General features: G+C 38.0%; 1 protein-coding gene across 5 annotated transcripts in view; it reads left to right on the top strand.

Annotated features, from left to right (window-relative positions):
- The window catches only part of SPAST (spastin), a 38,827-nt gene extending 19,792 nt beyond the window's left edge, over positions 1-19,035 (top strand). For all 5 annotated transcript variants that reach the window (XM_065833993.2, XM_071806189.1, XM_065833994.2 and 2 more), the window contains 11 exons: positions 23-116; positions 3,725-3,799; positions 4,976-5,047; positions 5,571-5,646; positions 6,175-6,266; positions 8,028-8,107; positions 8,950-8,992; positions 9,635-9,714; positions 10,714-10,784; positions 12,538-12,578; positions 14,206-19,035. In XM_065833993.2, coding sequence (XP_065690065.1) covers positions 23-116; positions 3,725-3,799; positions 4,976-5,047; positions 5,571-5,646; positions 6,175-6,266; positions 8,028-8,107; positions 8,950-8,992; positions 9,635-9,714; positions 10,714-10,784; positions 12,538-12,578; positions 14,206-14,328 — 847 coding nt within the window. In that variant the 3' untranslated portion in view covers positions 14,329-19,035. The remainder of the gene's footprint in view (positions 1-22; positions 117-3,724; positions 3,800-4,975; positions 5,048-5,570; positions 5,647-6,174; positions 6,267-8,027; positions 8,108-8,949; positions 8,993-9,634; positions 9,715-10,713; positions 10,785-12,537; positions 12,579-14,205) is intronic.
- The last annotated feature ends 3,541 nt before the right edge of the window (positions 19,036-22,576 follow it).

Below are 22,576 nucleotides of genomic sequence, written 5' to 3'. Positions count from 1 at the left end.
TAGTATTCCATTTCTTTGTTAGTGGGCCAGCTGTCAAATTCGATGATATCGCAGGGCAGGAACTGGCTAAACAAGCTCTGCAAGAAATTGTTATCCTTCCTTCTCTGCGACCTGAGGTAAGCAGCTGGGGGGTGTGAACAGCCTTTGACAGAATCAAAGAAATGTATTGTGCTTCAGACATGAAGTGGTGATTCTCGAATCCTGTATTTACTGGCTATGATTGCTATTGATATGTGTGTGGTGATACAAAAGTAGAATGAATTTATATGTTAAAATGCTACCACGAAATTCTGAAATTCCTTTTCTTCTGGTTAGTGGATGTTGGAGGAAGTGATGCACCCAAGAGCTTAAAACAAACCAACCTAGCCAAACAAACAACACAACAACAACAAAACACACCACCCTAAACAAAACACCAAACCAGCAAGCCACAAAGCCCTGAAAACCCCAACCGACAAAAAACGAAACAAAAAATCCTGAACATTTGAGGCTGACTATGCCAGATGGCTATAGCTGTGTGTCCCACGCTATATCGACATGTAAAGGACAAAGCCCAGAACTGGGAGAGTGAAACAGATGAGATTTGTATAGGTAGATTAAGTTATGACATGATCTGATTCAAAAAATATGAAATCGGTATTGTGGTCATGTTCTCTGTGGATGTCAGTTAGACATTCTGAATAGTCTGTTCACAGCAGGAGAAGATGCAAAGAAGCATAGTGAACAAGCAAATATGCTGAGGTATGTAGCATTTGAGGGCAGATTTCCTCTACTTGGCTGAATGGAAATCAGTCATTTAGGCTTTTGTTCTGTCAAAAGTGGTACCTAAGCTACTGTGACTGCCCAGATGCAGGTCTGGTCTATATATTTCTGGAATTTTTTGAGCCACTTTTAAAAAAAAATTAGTCATTTCTCAAACTGGACTTGCAGAAATTGTGTATAATGATTTACTGCAGTGCCGATTATTCAAACAAAATTGCGATTTGTTCTTTGCTTGCTGTGGGTCTCTTTTGTCATGTTGATGGGTGACTGGCTGTGGTCTTCCCCCTTCCTTTAATGCAGTTTCTGGTTTTGAAACATCTCAGGGAAGAAACCCTGAATCTGGCGTAGCATCACAGGAATACTAGGCCTGAGGAAAAGAAAGCTTTGGCATCAAATATGTGTGCTCTGGTATTCTTATGGAGAAGGAAAATGTCATTGTACTATCTTCGTTTTTACAGTGCTTTAGAATGTCATATTTGTTGTTCAGTAGCACTAATACAGCGAGCTGGGTGGGAAGGACTTTGAAATGTGAGGCTTGGAATAGTTATGACTGTTTTCCAATAACAGTTGATATTTTCAGTAAGGTTGTCTTTGTATTACTGTAGCTAGCAATGGGCCTGACCTTGCTGTTGTTTGAGATACAACAAGAACAGAGAATCCTGCAAATCTTTAAATGTTCCTTGGACGAAAAGAGATCAGTGTTATTCCTTGTAGATGAACATGGTAGATGTGGCAACTATAGGGAAATATTTAGTAAATTAAATACTACTGTTTTAACTTTAATGAGTTTTGTACTCAAATTCATATTTAAACAAGCCAAGTAATGGTATTTTAGGTAGGAGAGCAAGAGTTGAGGTGAATGAACAGAAAACACTGGCTGCAACCATTTCAGTAGTAAGATGCTAATAAAATGGTAGCAGTTCAGACTGTGTTGTCACAGAGGCACCCAAGATAACCCCAGGCAAATAATAACGTTAAACCAACTTTAATTCAGAACTGAAACCAAATGACAGACTGAAACCAAACAACAGAAGCCAATGCAAGCTGGGGGGTAATCCAAAATCAGTCAGCAACTGCAGCAACACTTAATAAATTGTAGGTCAAATATACCTATTTGGGATGTTGTTACCATTACAACCACACAAGAATGATGTTCCACAGTGAGCACACACTCACTCATAAGAAGCCTGGCCCATTCAAGGGTACCCAGAAGAAATACCTGCTTGCCTGGGGTGGGCAAAGGCTCACTCAGGGATCTATCCAGAAGAAAATAATCACTCACCAAGGAGAACGTGAGGACTCTCAATCCCAGGAAGTCTCCTTAGACAGTGTCCCTGATATAAGATGAGGACTCCCATCACAGACCCACTGCTCCAAGAAGGCTGCTCAAAGGGGTTCTTCAGAGGGAGACATGTTTTATAGTCTGGTCGGCTCTGGTCTTTACAAGCATGGGCCTGGGCACCTCCTTGGCTCAGGACCCTCTCTGACTGGGGGTCCTACCTCTCCTGCCCCCCCAGCCAGAAGGGAGGTGAACGTGAAGAGTCACTGTGTCCTGGGGTGTGGGGGGACATGACTGTTGGCATCAACTGAGATATGTATTTGAGTACAGGCACAGTGGGCCACCAAATGTGCAAAAGAGCTATCAGCTGTCATATTTGAAAGCTCCGGACCTCATCAGGGTTCATGCAACTTCCAGACTTGTTTAGGATGACTAGTTTGACAACAAACATGTTAAAAGCTTAGTGTGTCTCAGTGATAGATGGCAGTTGAAGCTGAGCTGCGTAGGTGATGATCAAGGTGAGAGAGAGTTGTGAACTTGGTTTGGACTATCTGAAAATGGTAGAACTCCCAAAGGATGATTCCCAACAAAAGCTGTCAGGCAGGAGAAGCACATGGTGGTGTGCAGCATGGAAAGCAGAAACACTTGAGGAATGTAGTTGTCCAGGTTAAAACTTGTAATACAGTTGTGATGTAGGTGGTGTGTATTAGTAAATAGGGTCATGCTGAATAACTGTTTTTGGTGATCAAAGCAAATCAAGCACAAACAAAATGCTGTGAATGATGAAATAATAGAGAAAAAGTGTGTTGGTTGGTCATCTCAGAAACACTACAGTGGGAATGGAGCCATTTGTTATCATGGATATTGCGGAAAGCAGGGCTTGCCAGCAGTGGTCTTCAGACATGGTGTGTGTATATAAGAGACTCACAACTATTGCTTTTGGTTGTTTGTTGGGATTATTGGGAGCTGGAATGGAGGGGTGAGTGTAAGACCAAAAGAGGAACTCTAAAACTCTTGGGGAAAGCAGTAAAGATAAAGTGCTGAGGAAAACAACCTATGGGAATAACTAAAAGAGATGTACTTTCATGAAGTTTGTAGATTTGCTTGCTGTGATGCTACATAGGATGGGTGCAATTTTACAGTGTAGGAAAGATGAATCCAGTGCAAAGTGAGAGGCAGAATATTATTATCAGTAGCATTTAGAGAGAGTAGGTGGTTGTTAAGTAATATTTAAAATAGTTTTGGTCAAAGCTTTGCTTCTCAAGTTTCATTTAATAAAAAAAGATGGAGTTTTTCCGTATGAACTTAGGAGGAACATTGCTTTGACTCTTGTACTACATACCTGCACTCTCTCTTCTTAAATGGAGTTGATGCTTTAAACTTGTTAGGCTGGTCTGTCTTGTGCAAAGTGTTGCTGTCTTTTATATTGCTTTCACAGTGCATCTATGCGCAGAACAATCATAATGGCATTTAACACTTGTGTGAGAAACAGTAGTGATGTGCATTAGGTCAAGTTAATAATAGAATGTAGTTCTCTAAAAACCTGCACTGTTGTAGTACTGCTACTATTGGTATCAGTGTCAGCCAGTGAGCCGTTCCTCAGTCTTAAACTGTTTTCTTGTGGAGGTAAATCAACATATTCTTTAAGTCTTTGAAGGAAACTTATGGTGATGTACTTTTCAGTTATTTACAGGACTTAGAGCTCCTGCACGTGGATTGTTGCTGTTCGGCCCACCAGGAAACGGAAAGACAATGTTGGTGAGAAAATTCAAGCCTGGGTTGGTGGGCTTAAAATGTAACCATGAGTGCTGGCTTTCTGTTTGGGTGTTGTAGTCATAGACTGTATATTCTTCCTGAATATATATTATGGTGTTAATTTAATATAAAGATGGGGAATTGGGGAAGTGAGTTGCTAAACTGTTCCCTAATTCTTTTCAATATCACAAGTAATATTTTAAAACTTAAACTAGCAAGTCTGAAGTTTCATTTTCGGAGAGAGTAAAAGTAACATAGTTAATTGTTTGTGTACAGCAGTGATTAATCACAAATGGTCTGCTCTGTACTAAAATATACTAGATGTGGAAATGGGGGAGCAGAGTAGCAAGAAAGAGGGTTGTCTGACGGAATTCCACACTGCCATGCACAGAGCATAAGTGCTGTGGAACTGTCTGTCTGCTGCTTGTTTTCTCAGCCCAATGTGCTGGGCTCCAGGAACCAGAGGGAGATGGCTGCACATCAGCCGGGGAGCATCATGGGTCCCGATGCAGCTGAACCGGGCACACGGTCCCACATAGCACGGCAGCTGCAGCTGCTCACTCCCTGTGCTGACACGGAAGCTGGAGCAGCTCTGGAGCACAAGAGTGTCCTCACTTTGCCTCATCTGTTATGCTTTACACACTGGAACATAATTGCTAATCGCTAAAATTAAACAATATAACCAGGGAATCATAGTCTCCTGAATATGGTGAAGCTGTTACTGAAGAGGGTGTGCTGTGTGAGCATTCTGGCTGAACTGATTCTTTTTCCTAGCTTTCCTCTGAAAGCAGTTTTTGTATAGATAGGGTACAATGGAAAAAAGACATAATTTTTAATGTGATTTGATCCGACTGCTACCCTAAATTACCACCCTAGATTAGTTAAAACTGTTTCATATGTTGACTCAGGATACATTGGAAAGAGCTGGAGACTTTTATTCTTCAGTATGTAAGTTGTAGTTGGCTATGGAAATGGTGTGGTTAGGGAAGTCTAAGGGTGTCTGGTTACCTGTTCCTATTTGTAAGTGGCCTGTACGGAATTTTTCTGTAGCATCTATAAGGTGTTCCCTTTGAAGGAACAGGGGTTTTCAAAATCATCAATCAGTGCTGGCAACAGAAGCAGAGAGGTATCTTCAATGTGATGTTTGAAAAAGTACTTTTTTTTTTCCCCCTCTCCTAGGCCAAAGCAGTTGCTGCAGAATCAAATGCTACTTTCTTTAATATAAGTGCAGCGAGCCTAACTTCAAAATACGTAAGTAGCCCCTCTGTATTGATCTGAAAACACACATGTTGTAATTGGGGCTTAAGAAGGCCAGAGACTGCGGATGAATCTTTGTTGAACTGTTATACTGTAGTAAGCCTGAAGTTCTAAAAAAGTTACTTGTGAAGTAAAGAAAAATGTTTTGTGGTTGTGTTAACTCAGTGTCAAATGCTTTTGCAGTTCATTCTGACCCTCGCTGTCATATAGATCAGTGGTTGTGCGTTATTTCTTCTTTAAAAAGTAAACAAAGTGAGTCCCAGCTCCCCTTTTCAATCTAATTCAGGCACCAAAATCTCTTGACAACTCAATTCTGATCATAAGTGAAGTTGTAATATTTCTTTTAAGACCTGAACAATGCTGTTGTATGTAATAGTGAACTAGTGATAATCTGAGTGTGTATGAGTGGACTGAGTGTGGTTGATTATCAGCACGATTTTCTGTAGATCATTATGTTAGCTTCCTTGTATTAAAGGCTTTCTAAACCTCCTCCAAAACCAGTTTGCTGTTGTTTTAGGTGGGTGAAGGGGAGAAGTTGGTGCGTGCTCTATTTGCAGTAGCCAGAGAACTTCAGCCTTCTATAATTTTTATTGGTAAGACCTTAAATGTTGTTGACTCTTGTGCATTTTCTTAAGTATTTTGACTTAGAAAATTGGAATAATTGAGTAAATTCTTTGGGTAATTCTGCAATGTAGAGCAAGTGTCTCAGATCTGACCTGCTCACTAATCAGTAGTTTCATTTAGAGCATGTTGGATTACTGTTGTGTTATTTAATTGGTGTAATAGTGGGAAGAAATGCCCTCAAGACCACAAATACTCTACTACCTTTACGCTCCAAGTCCGTTTATATATTAAACTGTAAACATGAAAATGGGGTTTGCTTATCCTGAGTTGCAGTTTATTATCAGCAGGATCTTTTTTTCTCTCATCTGTGCTTGGTGTTACATATTCAAAGGGCAACACGTTATACGAGCTTTTAAACTTCACTGAGATCTGTCTGTCTGCTAAGGAATAAAGGTCTGATCTCTCTTATTGGAGCCCTATATTAGCAAAAGAACTTAGGCAAATATGAAGACTTTAATGTTGCATGCTTATTTAAGATTTATTTCTTTCTTTTTTAGATGAAGTTGATAGCCTTTTGTGTGAAAGACGAGAAGGTGAACATGATGCTAGTAGGCGTCTAAAAACAGAATTTTTAATAGAATTTGATGGTGTAAGTATTTAGTCTTGGGTATTGTTTGATTTAGCTGAATTGGCTAATAGAGTGGGTGCCAGTATAAGCTAGAGATGAAGGACAAATGGGATGTGGCTGCTGGGGCTTAGCTCTGTGTCCTGTCCCCACCCCTTGCTGGCCAAACAGCTTTTTCCTGTTGCTGTTAACTTTTACCTGCTTATTGTAGTATTCTGGAAAATTCAGTCTGAGGTGAGAGGTAATAATCTGGAGATGAGCTGAAATAATGGGTTGAAAGATGGAGAAGAAAGGATAACAAATGGCAATAATGAAGGAGCTGTGAGAACAAACGTTCTTGTGGGACAAGAGGGACACTTGAGGGTGAGGCGGAGTTGAATCCTTGTTTGCAATTGCATGTTTTGCTGAAGCACATCTTGTCCTTTTGGCAAAGTAAAAGAAGATTAAATGGCTTTTAAGTGATGCCTTTTTGATTTTTAAGGGATATGTGTCACAAAAGTAGGCACTGCCAAGGGGTAAGATGAGTCTTGAGGGATGGGGATTTCAGACCATATCATGGGGATACACAGCCATGACACTTGAGAAGGATGCTTTCTATTGAGCTATAGATTTTTTCTTTGCATCATGACCTAGAGGTGACAGGATACAGTAAGAATATATTTAATATCACATTATGTAATACCCAGGAAAAGGAACTGGGTTTCATAGTTTTGGGAGGGGGAAAACACATGAAGATCAGAATATTTTTCAGTCACACAGAACTGGTTTTTGTATTGAACAATGTTTGTTTATATTCCACTAGGACAGTAGAATATTGCTACAGTAGTGAAGCTATAGTAATGAGGTACAGGAGGAGAAGGTAGCTGTAGAGAGACACAATGGAATCAGGAAAATTTTGTCCAAAGTGGGAACAATCAGGACAAATAATGCATTGTGGTAATGATATGCAGAAATTATTACACACACATATACACAGAGGGGTTTTTTTTAATGAAAAGGGGAAAATGAAATATAATTAGTAAGTGAGCAAACTTTGGATCAAGGTGTAACTGTATCATACAATATGTTTGTGGAATGTTTTGAACTCAGTAAGGCACCAAAGAACTTAAGTGTACAAAGGACTGAATATCAGGTGAATAACAACATGTCTCTGATACCCAAGTGTTTTCTCTGAAGTCTGGAAACTGTCTATATTCTTGGGTATAAAATCAAATGTTGCAATTGAGTGAATTAGGGGAGGAAAGTGCTGTGTCTGTACTATCGAATAGCATCTCATTTTGATTACTCACTTCTTGTGAGACCCTTGTTAGATAAATCTCTGATCGGAATGGTTCTGGCTGTACCTTAGCCTAAAGTTTTGTTTCTCTCTTTCTCTGTAAGCTTCAAAACAATGTTTGCTGTTAAAACCCACAACAGCAGAAAGTCTTGAGCTTTTTAAACATCTCTGGATGACTAAACTTCTGAGTGCTTTTTGTGGTCTCAGTTTTTTCCAGCATTGTAGCATGCAGTTCCACAGCAGCATCTGTGCTCTTGCAAGTCTCTTTTCAAGCAGCATGAATTGCACAGTGTCCTGTGTTTACATTCCTTTTTTTTTTTTCTTTTTACTTTTTCTTAGTTGGACTTTACGTTTATCTAAAGAATGTTTTAAAGGTAACTACATGGGGAAAAAAGCATACATGGGAAGATAGCATCAGTGCACTGAACACATGGCAAGTCTCTAACTGGCTTTATTGTGTTACTGCTTGATGTAAACTGAAAGCTGCCTTGCCTTCCTACATTGTATAGGTACAGTCTTCTGGAGAGGACAGAATACTTGTGATGGGAGCAACAAACAGGCCACAGGAGCTTGATGATGCTGTTCTCAGGTATCAAAATGCCTCCTCCTTTGTTGGAATACCAAAATACGATGTTCATTAAGAAGAGCAGGTTTTGCTACTTAGTGTCTTGGTAGTTTTTGGTTTTGGAATTAGGTAGAAAAAGCTGTTCGGCAAGGTTAAATTACTTAAGCTCTCAAGGGAGGTGCCTGTCCCTTCTCTTTTGGGATACATCTGCACAAGCATGAATGGCTTAGGATTGTCTAAAACATCAGTACCTGTTGAAAACAAGCCAGCATTTTATAACCTTCTTGCATTTTGTATTTTGATTTTTCTATTATTTGAATCTTAATGGAAGGACGAAGGAAGAAATTTGACCAGTGAAATCCAGTATTTCTTCTCTGTGAATTTTGGACTTCTGATGTCCCATACAATTACAGATCTCGCTGTAGATTTGCCTTAGGACTTTTTTGCTACAAATTCTCATACTTGCTTTTCTTTTCATTCTTGATTGAGGAGAATAGGCATGTCAGAACTGTCTGAACAAATAAAACACATTTTTAATTATTCCAAAGGCTTTTTGTGTACCGTGGAGAGACACTTCATTTTGTTGCTGGTAGTCAGTGGTATTTCTACCTTTAGAGTATTATCTTTTCTGCCTGAGAGGACTTTCGTAACTTCAAATTAGAGTAAGGTGACACCAGTGGCTTCTGCATATTCTTTGTTTGGATGCTGGTTTTGTTGGGTTTTGTTTTTTAAATCTGTAGTTCTGCTTCCTAGAATTTGATGATATAAGTGAAATTTTGATATTTATCAATCCAAATGTTAGACCTATGTGCACTAAAAAGATATACACATATATACACACACTTTTATATGCTTTTTTTTTCTAGACGATTCACCAAACGGGTATATGTGTCTTTACCAAATGAAGAAGTAAGTTTTTCCATGCGTTGTCTTCATTTTAAGATCAATTTTATTGAAAAATAGAATAAAATATGTTTCTTAGGCTATTCTGAACTTGCCCTAGAGGATGATTACAGTTTGGTGAATTAACTTCTGTTCATTCATAACAGCCATAGTACACTGTGCTTTAATTCTGGTGGTTATCGTACATTTTTGCATTTCTTTTACACGTGCTAGTTGCAAATCTGATAGTAGCTACTCAGTATTTCTTGGCCAGTGAGTTGTTGCTTACATACTAGCAGGCATGGACAAGTCTGAAGTAGGGCTTGCAGGAGCACGTTTGCTTGGTTGGAGAAGACTGTTTATTGCAAAAGATGAAAGTAGCTTTCTTAAAGTACTGTTTTTCAGCTCAACAGCAGATTAGGCCTTTTGATGAGGATTCTAATGCATTATTGTTGAAGTAGCTTAACCCTCAGTCGTTACTACCAAATCCCTTTCTCTTCCCCAGAAGAGATGATAGCGTACAGCCTCATCACAAAAGCACTATAGGCAAATTTAAACTAGTGAAGCAGAAAAGCTGACCTGACAAACATGTAGTTTTGTTGTTGCAATAGAATTTTAAGTGCACCATGAAAATCAGTTTTACATCTGATAAACATATCTACTTTTCAGACGAGATTGATTTTGCTAAAAAATCTTCTAAGCAAGCAAGGAAGTCCGTTGACCCAAAAAGAGTTGGCACAACTAGCTAGGTAAGTATTTTGTAACTTTGCTACATAAATATACTCATCTACTGCATTCATTCAGACTGTTTTTTATTCATTGAAATGTACTAATGTTTACTGATGTATATCATCAGATAGTGATAACTCTTGCTGAGAATTAGTTGCCTGCGTTTGGGGAAGATGGTCTCCCATCTGGCTATATGAAAGTATTTTTATGTATGCTTGTATATATGTATGTGCTTGGTTTTTTTCCTGCACTACCTGTCTGAGTTTCTGTTGTCGAAACGTGTTCATCAGTGCTTTTCTTTCTGAGGAGGAGGGAGGAGGGGATGCTTTTCTCCACCCATCCCCCAGGCAGTCCAGCACTTATCTCTGATGCAAAGACAGTACCAGTTTTGCACTTGTCATGTATTTCAAATCAAAAGCAACTTTTCTTTGCTTGTCCATTGCTAGGTTTGTTGAAGGTATTACCAACATAGCAGAGCAAGCACTGGATAATTTCAGATTATTTTCAGTTTCATATTTGATTGGAAGAGCATAGGTTAAATACCCTTCCTATTACAAAACAAAGTTACTTTATATTTTTCATCATTAAGATGTGTAGTATTGGGTTCTCATTGTATCAATGGGGTTGAAAGACTACAGGAGAGTTGAGGTTTTGGCTTTATATTCATCTGCAATAAATGATGACCAACTAGTGGCAGGGCATTCTCGTAACAGGCATAGTAAATATGCTTGAGATTAATTTTAATCTACAAATCCTAGTTGATTGCTATCTTTTTGCTTTTCGTAGCAGGTTATTTGGGACTTGAATAGCTGTACTTCAAATTTAATCTGGGAAAGACTCAATTATAGATCACTTACATTGATGCACTTCTGATTTATGAAACTTGCAAAATGATATCAAAATAATACTTTTGATTAAGTAACATTTTAATCATCTGCAATTAAATTGATATGATTTGAAGCAGGTTTTGGTTTTGTTTTTTTTCTTCCCCTTCTCCCCCACTTTTTCCTTGGACAAAGAATGACAGATGGATACTCTGGAAGTGATTTAACCGCATTAGCAAAGGATGCAGCACTGGGCCCTATTCGAGGTAATCTGCTTTTTATTTAGGTTTTGAAAAAACTCAGTACCCTTGATATTAGAGATATTATATTTTCCTACATCTTTAAAATTCATAAAGCTCTGAAATCAAGCTTTTTAGATTGGATTTTGGTCTGTTCCTCGTAATAGCATCTTTGAAAGACCCTACATAAAACCCTTCAGTACCTCACCGTGTGAAAGAGACAACTTTTATGTCTTAAGAGGAAAGCAGAATGAACTGTTTTTTCACATTTGTGAGGTTTTTTTAACTAGTGCATCTTTCTTAGGCTGGTGTCAGTTCTGTTGTGTCTAAATTATAACTTGAATAGCAGTCTCTGACTGCATTACTTTGTATTAGAAAGTGGACAGATCTCTTTTAAGTCTATAGGAAGGAAATACTGAATCAGGTGAATTTTGTGTTCTGTGGTGTTTTTCGTTTTTTAGATATGGTTTGAATGCTATAGCTTTTTTGTTTTTCGATCTTTTACTATTGAATTGTGATCCAGATGACAGTAGTGACTCAAGTAAAATTTTATCTATATGTTATTCCTCTGATGTTTCCAACTTTGAAAACACATGATTTTAATGCACAGTGAAAATTAGACTTTTTTCCAGACACCCCCCCCGCTTTGTTCTGTTTCACTAGGAAGTTATTATGTGTCCAGGAGCCACATCTGAAAGGGCTGATTTTGTTTAGTGGAGATGAGTGGTGTGATTTTGTGAAGAAAAGATTGTGAAGATTTTATGTTAGTTTTTTGTTTGCGGATGTGTTGTCCTACCTGACAGAAAGGTACTAAAGGGAGCCAGAGCAGAAGTGTTCTGTAATATCAGCCTATTATGTGTAAATAAAAGTTGTTGCAACTCTCTTAAATGATTTATGGGATGAAAGATCTGTGCGCATGTGTTGTTTAATTTTATTGAGTCAGAAATCCTATAGCATGCAGTTTTGCCAGTGCACTATCTCTTGGAAAGCAGCTACTGGAAAGTAATAGTTCTTTGTTCGCTTACTTTCAGCTGTTGGAATTGTAAGGACATCTTCCAAAATCCTGCATAATAACTGGGAAACAAAATTGCATTAAATAGGTCTCACAAGAGACATCATGTTTCCTAAGACTTGAATATATTTATTTAGAGTAGTTGAATTAATAAAGTGTGCATTTAGATATGCAGGCTTTACTTGGCTGACATATCACTTCACATGCAAGTCCAGTTTGGGAAGAGGCCACAAAACGTTGTGTACCCTATTTCTTCTACCTGCTCCTGGCTTTCAGAGAATTTATTTTTTAAAATGTGTTATACCTGATTTTATTTCTATCTTCTTGGGTGACAGTGACTTTCTGTTTCCTGACAACTCTGCATGTTTGAGGGGCAGGGGAGTTGTAGGTACCTGGAATAATATGGGGGAAGGCAGCTCTGTTACTGTGCTGTTCCCCATGCTTTAGGAAGAAGGAATTAGTTCTGCTACCACTTTGTACTGTATCCGCAGTGACTGAGTGTGGGAGCAGCCTGGTTGAGGAGCTGATAAATGGGGAAGGAGGAGGTAAAAACACCATGTACCTTTCTGAACAGGAGATTATGTTGAGGCAGAGAAGTCTAATTTTTAGTTGTGGTTTGGGGTTTTTGTGTGTTTTGTTTTGAGTTTGTTTTGTTGTTGTTTTTGGTGTTTTTTCTTTTTTCCAGAATAAAAGTGCTTTTAACATGCTTTAGTTGTCAGAAGCAGTGGAAGTTTTATGAAACATGCTTATCTTCCTTTATTTTCACAGAATTAAAACCAGAACAGGTGAAGAACATGTCTGCCAGTGAGGTATGCTGTTCTTGCAGTTGCTTTTTCTCCTCTGAATAGAATACATGCTCATCAGAGACTTTTAAAATCCTGTTATTTACTACATAGTATCATACAAAATACCTCGTAATTTCTTGGTGATACTACCCTTTTTGATTACTTCTTCATTGAAGAAAATTCTTTACAAATAGTGATTAAAAAGAAAATGTGTCCTCAAGTGTCTGAGGCTCTTTGTGTAGTTTGTTGGTTATCAGGCCTAAGAGCAGCAACTCTTTTCCAGTAACAAGTCTCTGCTGTTGTCAGTTTCAGCCTGAGTGCCCTACCTTTCCCTTTGCACTGAGCTGCAACTGTATCTGTTACCTACCAGATGATGTCAGATTTGCTTGCAGTGGTATTCCCCCAAAACATACCCAGAAGTATTATGTCAAATGATGTGTTTTATTCCGTCATCTTAGGGAGGACCTCTGAGGGATTTTAAAAGAGGTTTGTTTGTATATAATACTTACTTTCATTCAGATGGACCTTCATAAAGAAAAAAAAAAGGTTCCTCACCACAAATTGCCTCTGTAAACATCAAAATAAAAGGAGGAGTTTGGTCCCACATACAGAAGTTTCTGTTCAAATGTGTGTGCAAACCACAGTTATGTAAGGGAAAGTGAGGCAAAACTTAATTCCCGTGTTGCTTTCTGTGTTTAGCCCTAGATCATGGCTAAGGCTCTGATAAGCCGAAAGGATTTGTGGCAGGAAGATGAGAACATCCTGTGATAACTTGTTGTGAATGCAAGTTTACTTCCAATAGCCTAGTCCCAAAGAAACATGGGGAATCTTCTCCAGTTGTAATGTTAATACTCCTTTAGTAATGAGACTGGTTGTTCCACACACCCTGGTTATAGCCCATGATGTCAGGCATTTCTCTATATCGGAGATATATATGCATATATATGCTTACAATCATGTCCTCAGCAAATGACTGAAAGGCATGTGTTGTATCAGAGAGGTTAGATAATTGGGATTATTTGGCTGACGGTATCCTATGGTCTGAATACAGTTGTGGAAAGGGTGGGAGCTTTCAGTGCCTTATTCTCCTGGCATGCAGAGATTATGCTATACATGTATTAAGAAAAAATCCTACATCTTACTCTTAGTTCTGTGCCCCCATATATAGCAGCTTGCACCACCTAGTGAAATAGGAAGTAATAATCTTGTGGGCTGTTAAGTAACAAGGCAAACATTATGATTACCAAATGTTGGTTTATTAAAAACTATAAATACTGATTGTCTTAAATTACAAGACTCATGGATCTTGGTCATAGAATCATAGAACAGCCCAGGTTGGAAGGGACCTTGGAAGATCATCTGGTTCAATATGCCATGGGAAAGGGAGCCCAGATGAGGTTATCTAGCACCCTGTCCTATTGCATCTTGAACACCCCCAGCGATGGGGACTCTACCATGTCTCTGGGGAGGTTGTTCCAGTGATTGACTGTTCTCACTGTAAAATAATTTCTTCCTTATGTCAAGATGAAGCACTCATAGAATATGCTTTGTTAAAAGTGAATACTGAAGTACTTATTTGAAGTGACATACATAAACCACTTGTGATCCTGATGTGTTGGTGGGGTTTTTTTTGTTTTTTTTTTTTTTTTAGATGAGAAATATCAAACTATCAGATTTCACAGAGTCTTTGAAGAAGATAAAGCGCAGTTTGAGCCCTCAGACCCTGGAAGCATATATTCGCTGGAACAAGGACTTTGGAGACACCACAGTGTGAAACACTACCTGAAGTGGAACCAAGTGCTGCCTGAGGAACAATTAGTACAGACTACTGGAAAGCAGCCAGCGTTTACAGGACTTTACAGATCTTTTAAGTATCTGCATTAAAACTTGAGATTAAGAAAAAATTATACAATGTGAAATGTGTTCATCAAAGCCTCCTTGCCATTTAGTGAGGATTTACACACTGTAAGTAAGAGCACAATAGGACTTGAGATAAGATTCCTAGCAATTTGATTATGGTTTGAACAATAATATATGTATTTTCTTTCAGCTAGAAGGCTCTGATGATATTGATCATTGGAAAACCTTTTCCCTATGTTGTGTGTGTGTGGTTTTTTATGTTTTTAATTTTGTCATGACATTGATGTCTGACTTTCTTCCTTATAACTACTAACTTAAAATTGGAGGTTTGTAAACTTTGGTTCAGTTTTTGACTTTTTTATCCTTAATGTGCCAAATAAAACAGTTTCCCTGTGCAGAAAGGAAGAACGGCATTGGGGAATTATGAAAATTAAAGTGTAAAAAGCAGCTGGTCTGTTATTACCTGTCTTTGTTTAGTTGTAATGTGACTGTATTGTTCACAGGACAGTTTTAAAGAAGACAGATTTGATAGCAGAACAGCAAAAAACCCCAACCCTATAAAGCCAGTTCAAACTATCTTTTAAAAAAGTAGTAAATAAAAAGTAGACTAAGACATTCATTTACTGGCAGTATTTTCTCTTAATGCATTTTGTAACGCTTCCATTGGTAGAATGTTAGCTTACGCTTATGGTGTACAACTTGAAGCCCAGCTGATGTTTGAGAGAGTAAGTGATGCTAAATGTCAAGTTTCAAAAAATGACGTGTTTCTACTCTGTATTTTGGTCTGTTTATGATAATTGAAAGTAAAATTTCCATTGTGATAATTTTTTTTAATCTACACATGTGAGCATTAAAATACGAGGCTACATGTTTAATACGTGGCACACATTAATGTTTTTATAGCTTTCATATGTTTTGGTTTATATATTAAAGTATGAAACACTCAACTGATCTGCTTTTTTAAAAAGAAACTGCATCTTTGTACAAGTACTTGTTTTTATTATATAAATGACAAGCTATTAAAAAACACTTAAGTGATAGCCTTTAAATACTGTAATAAAGGAAAACATCTTTGCCTTTACTTCTAAAGGCTTGACAACTTGTTTACAAATTCTGCATGGGTTTGCAAGGCAGAACACTAGTTCCTTTTTAGAGCAGGTTTGTGCTTGCTTATTTCTTTTTTTGAGACAACTCTCCCAGCTTAGTGATATTACAAAAATGCGTATTGTTTACAGTTGTTTAAATTGAGTTGTAAGTGTTGTTTGCTTTTGATCTTAACAGAAAATTTTGTTCTTAATTTTTCATTTAACTTATTTTTAACTGATAGGAGTAAGTCAAATATTTCTGGGACTACTGCCCTGGAAGTTGACTATAAATATATTTTATATAAATATATATACACATATATATGAAAAAACCCCTAGCTGATAGATGCAGTCTAAGTATAGTAATACCCAGAGAAGACACTGTGCTCACCGCGTAGTATTGAGTACTAAATAGCAGAAAGTGTGTCAAACTTTGGAGACACACAGATACAATATGTTTGGGATGTTTTTTTGAACCAGAGATGCTTTTAACTGATTTTAAAAGTAAAATCAAATAAATAAGAGAAAATCGTGTTACACAAGTATGCCTTCTGAAATAATCTAACCAAACCACTTCTAGCCTTCTTAAGGGTACGACTCTCAAATGTATGTCTGATGTAAATGAAAAGTGATTTCTGTTCCCCTGATTCATCTTCCTGGAGAAGAAAGAAATGCTGGAAGATTTCAGTTGCTTAAATCTTAAATTCTCTTAAATCCTAAATGCTTGTGTTGCCTTAGTTCTGCCTACAGTAGACCATCTCTATTGTTTGAGATTCCTGGCTGACTTGATCCATATTTGTCATAGACTTCATAGTGCTAAGCATGAATATCACAGGATTACAGAATGGTTACGGTTGGAAGGGACCTCTGGAGATCATCTAGTCCAATCCACCTGTTAAAGTAGTTTCACCCAGAGCAGATGGCACAGGAATGTGTCCAGGTGGGTTTTAATGTCTCCAGAGGAGACTCCACAGCCTCTCTGGGCAGCCTGTTCCAGTGCTCTGGCACCCTCAAAGTAGTTTCTCTTCATATTCTAATGGAATATTACTGTTTTATTAGCATCTTCCAGACAGCTAAACATCTAAGAAAGGCCCCTGGTCTTCCTGTTCCTAAAGCTTGTACACTTGCCTTGAGATCCTTTGCAAAATGAGAACTTGAGGGTAACATCTCTGGTTTCCAGTATTCCTAAGTATTTCTTACTAAACTCTGTTTTCCTCCATGTATTTTGAGGAATATACTGGTATTTATTGCAAATACATACCTATTGACATGTGATAGGTACCTTAAACGTGGAGGCAGACGTTTCCATCTGCTAAAATGCCACCAGTGTGCAGAGCATGAAGAGTCAGAATTTTAGTTGCTCCTTCAGAAAGAAAAGGGACACCAGCCCTTTCGCTTGTTTGTACAAGAGAATCTGTGTGAGTGGTACCACTGCTGTTGGTTTATCCTGCCTTGATTGTTTTCTGCATGATGGATTAACTACAGCCCTATAAATCAGTTCTGAAACACAGTAGTAAGAGCTTAATTTTGTTTGGCAACATCAGTTTACCTCCCAACTGCTGGATCGCAGGCAGCCCAGGGAGGTTGTGGAGTCTCCTCTAGAGACATTCAAAACCCGCCTGGACACCTTCGTGTGTGATCTGCTCTGAGTGAACCTGCTTTAGCAGGGGAGTTGGAGTAGGTGATCTCCAGAGGTCCCTTCCAACCCCAACCATTCCGTGATTCGGTGACTTTTTAGCCCATGACCAAGTGCTGTTTGGTTCATAAATCTCCTTTAAATTTCACTCCTATGTTATTTTCTGAATAGTGTATTTTAGTAATAATTCTGTTCCCTTTAAGGCATTGCTTCTCATCTTCAACAACCAATACCCCTCAAAAAACCCCAATACCTGTATTTCCCAAATCTATGATATTTTATATAGAACTTTGAAAGTATATTTACCATAAAATCAGATTATGTTCTAATACAGTATCTTGAATTAGAATAGGATAAACAGGACAGCAGCTTGGATGCTTTTAACCTTTAAAGATTGGCATTACATTAGCTCCTAAACTGCCTTTTTTTTTTTCCCCTGAATCTGTCCACTACTAATGAATGAGGGACTTGACCCACTTTTTGAGATGATTAGGAAGCAGCTTGTCTGGCTCTCTGCAAGTGTGGTTTACTGCCTTAAAGTGCAGCAGTTACTAGAGGGAGGAAAGAAAAAAGAAAAATCAAACCCTCTGGGTTTTTTTAACAACTTCCTTCATACATCTTTGTTGCTTTTATTAGGCAAGAAATGCACTTTTTATTTTTCTACGTGCTGGAAGAACAATGTCTTCTCAAGCTCTTTCTCCTTAAAATGAGAATTTATTATGTGTTATGATGTTCCCTTTTCTAATGTTGACTTTTCTGTAGAGTATACCAAACCTGTACAGGTTCTCTCCTTGCGGCTAAGATGAAAACAACACTGAATCTTAAAGATAAGCCTTAAGCTCGGGTATTTATTCACATATAAGTCTCTGTCCTGTTAGTTTCTTAAACTTTACAGAGTTCAGTGTATTAGAAAAAGGTGTTCTGCCCCGAGATGTCTTATTGACTCTACTTCAGAAAGTCAGTTGCTAAAATAATTTTGTTGAATATGGCCCTGCAACTTACTTTATATGGATAATAAATGTGATAGTAACACTTTAAAATGGAGAGGAATGGGATCTCTGAACTGAGAAGGAATTTGTTGTCACTGCACTAATTAGAGGCCATCGCTGGTTTTACGTCTGTTCTGCAACTTGTGTGGAAATCAGCGTTCTACTTTGGGCTTCCTTAGCACCACCCGGGGTGAAACTGTGCCCTAAAGTCCTACAGCACTTTCCTACCCAAGACATGGACAATGTGCAGTTATGCCCAAGATGTGCTTACCCAGCTGCTGCAGTGCTTCATGATGCTTCTGCAGGTGGCAGCTTTGGGAGGTGGCAGGCGCTGTTGTAGGTTCTGTATCTTCATCCATTGTCTGTGGTGGTCTCAAGCTTTCACGATGTTTTCAGTGTTGGAGACTTCTAACAGATATCAAAAATGGAATGAGAAGTAGCGAGCAGGGAGTGAATGAATCTAGTTATCTCGGTCATTATGCTAATTAGAGGCAGTTGCCAATTTAATTGTTAGGTTCTCTTGAGCCGCTATTTAGTGTTGAAAGATGCTGTCTTACTCACCTACTGAATATTCAAACTTAAGATGATCTGTTGGTCATCCTAAAAGATGACCAGTGGATCACTTATTTTCTTTTAGAATTTTTTCTTTAAAATAGCATTTCCATTATTTTTTTTTTTAATATTGTAACTATAATTCCACAAGATGAGAAAGTTAAACTGTTGCTTCCTACAAAAAGAAAATAATCTTGTGAAGAATGGGCAAATGTGTGTTGTGTTTTTCCTGCTTCTCATGTAAATTGTTAACTGTCTTAGAGTGGAAACTGTTTACTTTGTCAATAACTACCTCCTGAGTTCGGCAATAATTGGCAAGGTATACACTCCTCCAATGGATTAAATATATTGGCTAAACACTGTGGGTTCTTCAGAGTTTGATTTTTTTCATGTGCGAATTCTTTACATAGTGTCTGGAAGCTACGGTGATCAACCTTGTTTTGCTGCAAGACTTTCCTTGCCTTCATAAGACGCATTTCTTAAAATCCCATTTCAGAGAAGTGGCTCTGAGGAAAAAAGCCAACGTTCTCTGTAGTTGGTTAATAAAGGCATGTTCTTCTAAGATGCTCGGGATGTAGCCTCTCAGCTCCACAGGTTTTTTTACCCTTAGAAGTGGGGAAGAAAATACTTCATCCAATAAACGCACACCTAGCAAAGGAACTGGAAATACAGAAGCTGGTTTTGCTACATGATTCGAACTTTTAGTCATGTGAAGGGCTAGTCAGTACTTTTCAGAAATCTGGACTAAAGTGACAAAAACCAAAGGTGGAGACAAAACTCTATACCCCATCTCTATTAAATATATTGGATGACTCCAGTCTGGGATGGGGTTAATTCTTGTATTTTGTTGTTTTGAAGCACTTTTGTTTCATCGTTCTTTTAAGAATGTTTTCTGAAATGTTAAACAACCTTTTATTAAAAAGCAATGTAAAAGAGCATGATGAGCACATAGCTTTAGATTCACAATAAAATGTTGCATTTGTCCTGTTCTTACAGTTTTCTTGTCTCTTTATCAGATAAAATATCCAAAACTAAGAGCCTTTTCAATAAATCTGAAGCTGTTTAGTTGCTGCTGGTTTAAAAAATTAAAATTAGGTGTTATATACCAGATGATGGAACAATAAATATGTAAATACCTCATTTAGTTTCTAAATGACATAACTCAAGTTCTTAAAACTAATGTAAACAGAAGTGCTACTTGGGAAATAAATACGCTGAAACTGAAAGTGTGTGCCTATCTTAGTCTTGCTACATCACAGTGAAAACCAGGAGTTCTAACGTAACTAATTCTGGTAGTCATGGTGAAGTCCTGAAAAAAAGCTATTTGGAGCCAATTTACTTGACATGAAAATCGCACCTTTTCTTTTGCTGAGGGGAGAGCGTTGCTATTATTTTTGAGGTAACAATCTGAATTCTTCACTTATCCTCATCTCCTCACTGTTTGCAATTCCTTCCAGCTATTCCCATTGTCTTGAGGCTGCATCTGGACAGTTAACGGTTACTGGTGCTTTCTGTTCTTACAGTTCCATCCTGAAAACAACTGACTGACCAACCAACCAAAACACAATTGGATTAGAGGAACTTTAATATCACCTATCTGGCAGCACTAGGGGTCTCTCAAAAAGCAGCCATGACCATGGCCTTCAGCATGTCATTCTATCTACCACTGTTAACCAAATCAAATATCAATACAACAAAACAAAATATACCCAACATCGATGTTTGGACTGAAGGATAAGAGCTATTACCGCTTCTGTCAGGCATTAATTCCTTGGGACAGGAAGACAACATTGATGTCTGTGCAGGATAATTATACAGTGTCTCTCTTGGTTGAAGTGCTACTACTTGGAGGTAGATTCTGAACAACTGCAATTATTTTAATTAGCAATTTTGTGTATAGGTTACAGATATTCAAATAGACTTTTAGTCTTGTAGAGGAGATGCTCGGATAAATTTAGTGAAGAAACAAATGCGTGAAAACAGTATCACAGCACTTGCCATGATGAAATCTAGAGATAATGGGTTTGGCAGCGTAGCCTGGTCTGAAGTATGTGAGACTAATTAAAAGATAAATCTTTTCCCAGCCGAGATGGTGTGAGATGAGACTCCATGCCTACTGTCATATGCAAGCATATTTCAGATGAAATGTGTTTATTTCTGTATTTTAATGTTCAAAGTTTGCCAGAAAAAAAAAAAAAAAAAAGTGAGGAAAAATTTGTTAAAAGGGTTTTTTTTGTTTGTTGTTTGTTTGTTTGTTTGTTTTCACTCAAGCCACTTTTCTGCAAATTTCTAAATACTTTGTGAATCTGTGAAATACAGCCTGTTTCCTATAGGGGTGCATCTGGCTCTGGAACAGACATGAGTTATGGAACCTTCTCTAAGTCACTTTTTATTCTGTGTGTAATGATAATACAGAAAACATTACATAGAGATGAAGGCAGAAAGATGTCATTTAACTGAAATCTACCTCTTGAGATGTGAGTGAGCTATTTGTGCTGTGGTGTAGCTAAAAAAAGAAAAAAAAGTGGGAATTTCAGAAGCCTACAAACAACTTAATGAGCAAATTGTGTTATTTTTACCAAATGTTTTTGAGGATTCCACTTTTTTTGCAAATATATATTGCAGGCACAGTATGTTCTCTCCAATATTGTAGCTTCTATTACTTTCAAATCTCATTTTAGTAATATCTACAAGACCTCAAACTTGCCAAATTGTAAAACATCCTTGAAGACTCTTAGTTTTGTTATACGCAGAATACTAGTATCAGCTGTGCTATTAGTTCTAGTATTTCTCTTCTGTGAATTGTGAAAGTGCAATTTCTTACAACTAACTGTCTTCCTCTTCTGGGCAGAAATACACTAAGACATGAAGTAATCAAAAAGCCTGATAATGTGTCAATAATGAAGTAATCAAACAACTCTGTATTTGTGGAGCATATCATATGGATAAAACGTTACCCCTGTTGTTAATCTGACTTCTGATTTCCTGGTTAAATTTGAGAGGAGGCAGCAGCTGCAGTCTGTGGAGAGTTTATAGACCACAACATTGCAGTTGGAATTCTCTCACATGTCATGCAAATTTTACAGACTGCAAATGGATTTTTTTTTATTGCCCCACAAACTACTGTACACTAGGAAAAAAAAAAAAAAAAAGCTTCCCTACAGCCAAAAGCTTAGAATAAGCAGGTCTGAGACATTAAATACATGTCTTACAGAATGCAATTACCTGTCCAGGCATCCCTAAACAAAGTCTTTTGATGTGTTTCACAGAACAGATTAGATGCCAATAATATTTTTAACCACAGGACAACTGAGTAGACCATTAGAAGACCCAAGCCAGGCCAGTATTACAGAAAGTTGTTCCAAGTATCTTCCTGGGCACATTAATCTGTCTTAATAAAATATCTATATCTCTTTTCACCTGTTTCTAAAGGCAGTAAGTTGTCTTGTGACTAAATCTTTCTGTACATTAAATCCCATGTAGGTGTTTTGTAAACCAATTTTCCTTAACAGACCTATCCTAACTTCCAAGAAAATGTCAGATCTGTATTTTGTTCCTTCTGACAGAAACTATTGGGCAGGTTAGTGGCCTACTTGTCAGGTCACTCCAGGATACTAACACCTCGCAGCACTGGTGTCCCCTGTTCCAGAGCCTCAGTTACTGCTCACAGCCCCTCAAACGCGGCTCTGTGTTTTCCTTCCCACACAGTTCGCTCTCTGATTTCTTCCTATCACGAGAGACTTGGGGATGGGCTGACTGTAGGTGGCTGCTGAAGGTAACGCTTCCGCTCTTTTCACACAGAGCTGGGGGCAGTTCTCAGATGTTCAGCGCACAAACTAGTGGCTGTATTTTCAACAACCGAGTTCCTGTGGTTCTGACAGCAACTGTCTTTTCGCAGTT

This window comes from Patagioenas fasciata, chromosome 3, assembly GCF_037038585.1.
Source record: "Patagioenas fasciata isolate bPatFas1 chromosome 3, bPatFas1.hap1, whole genome shotgun sequence".
NCBI lineage: Eukaryota > Metazoa > Chordata > Aves > Columbiformes > Columbidae > Patagioenas > Patagioenas fasciata.
Note: the sequence above shows the minus strand (reverse complement) of the source record. Positions and strands in the feature narration are given on the sequence as shown.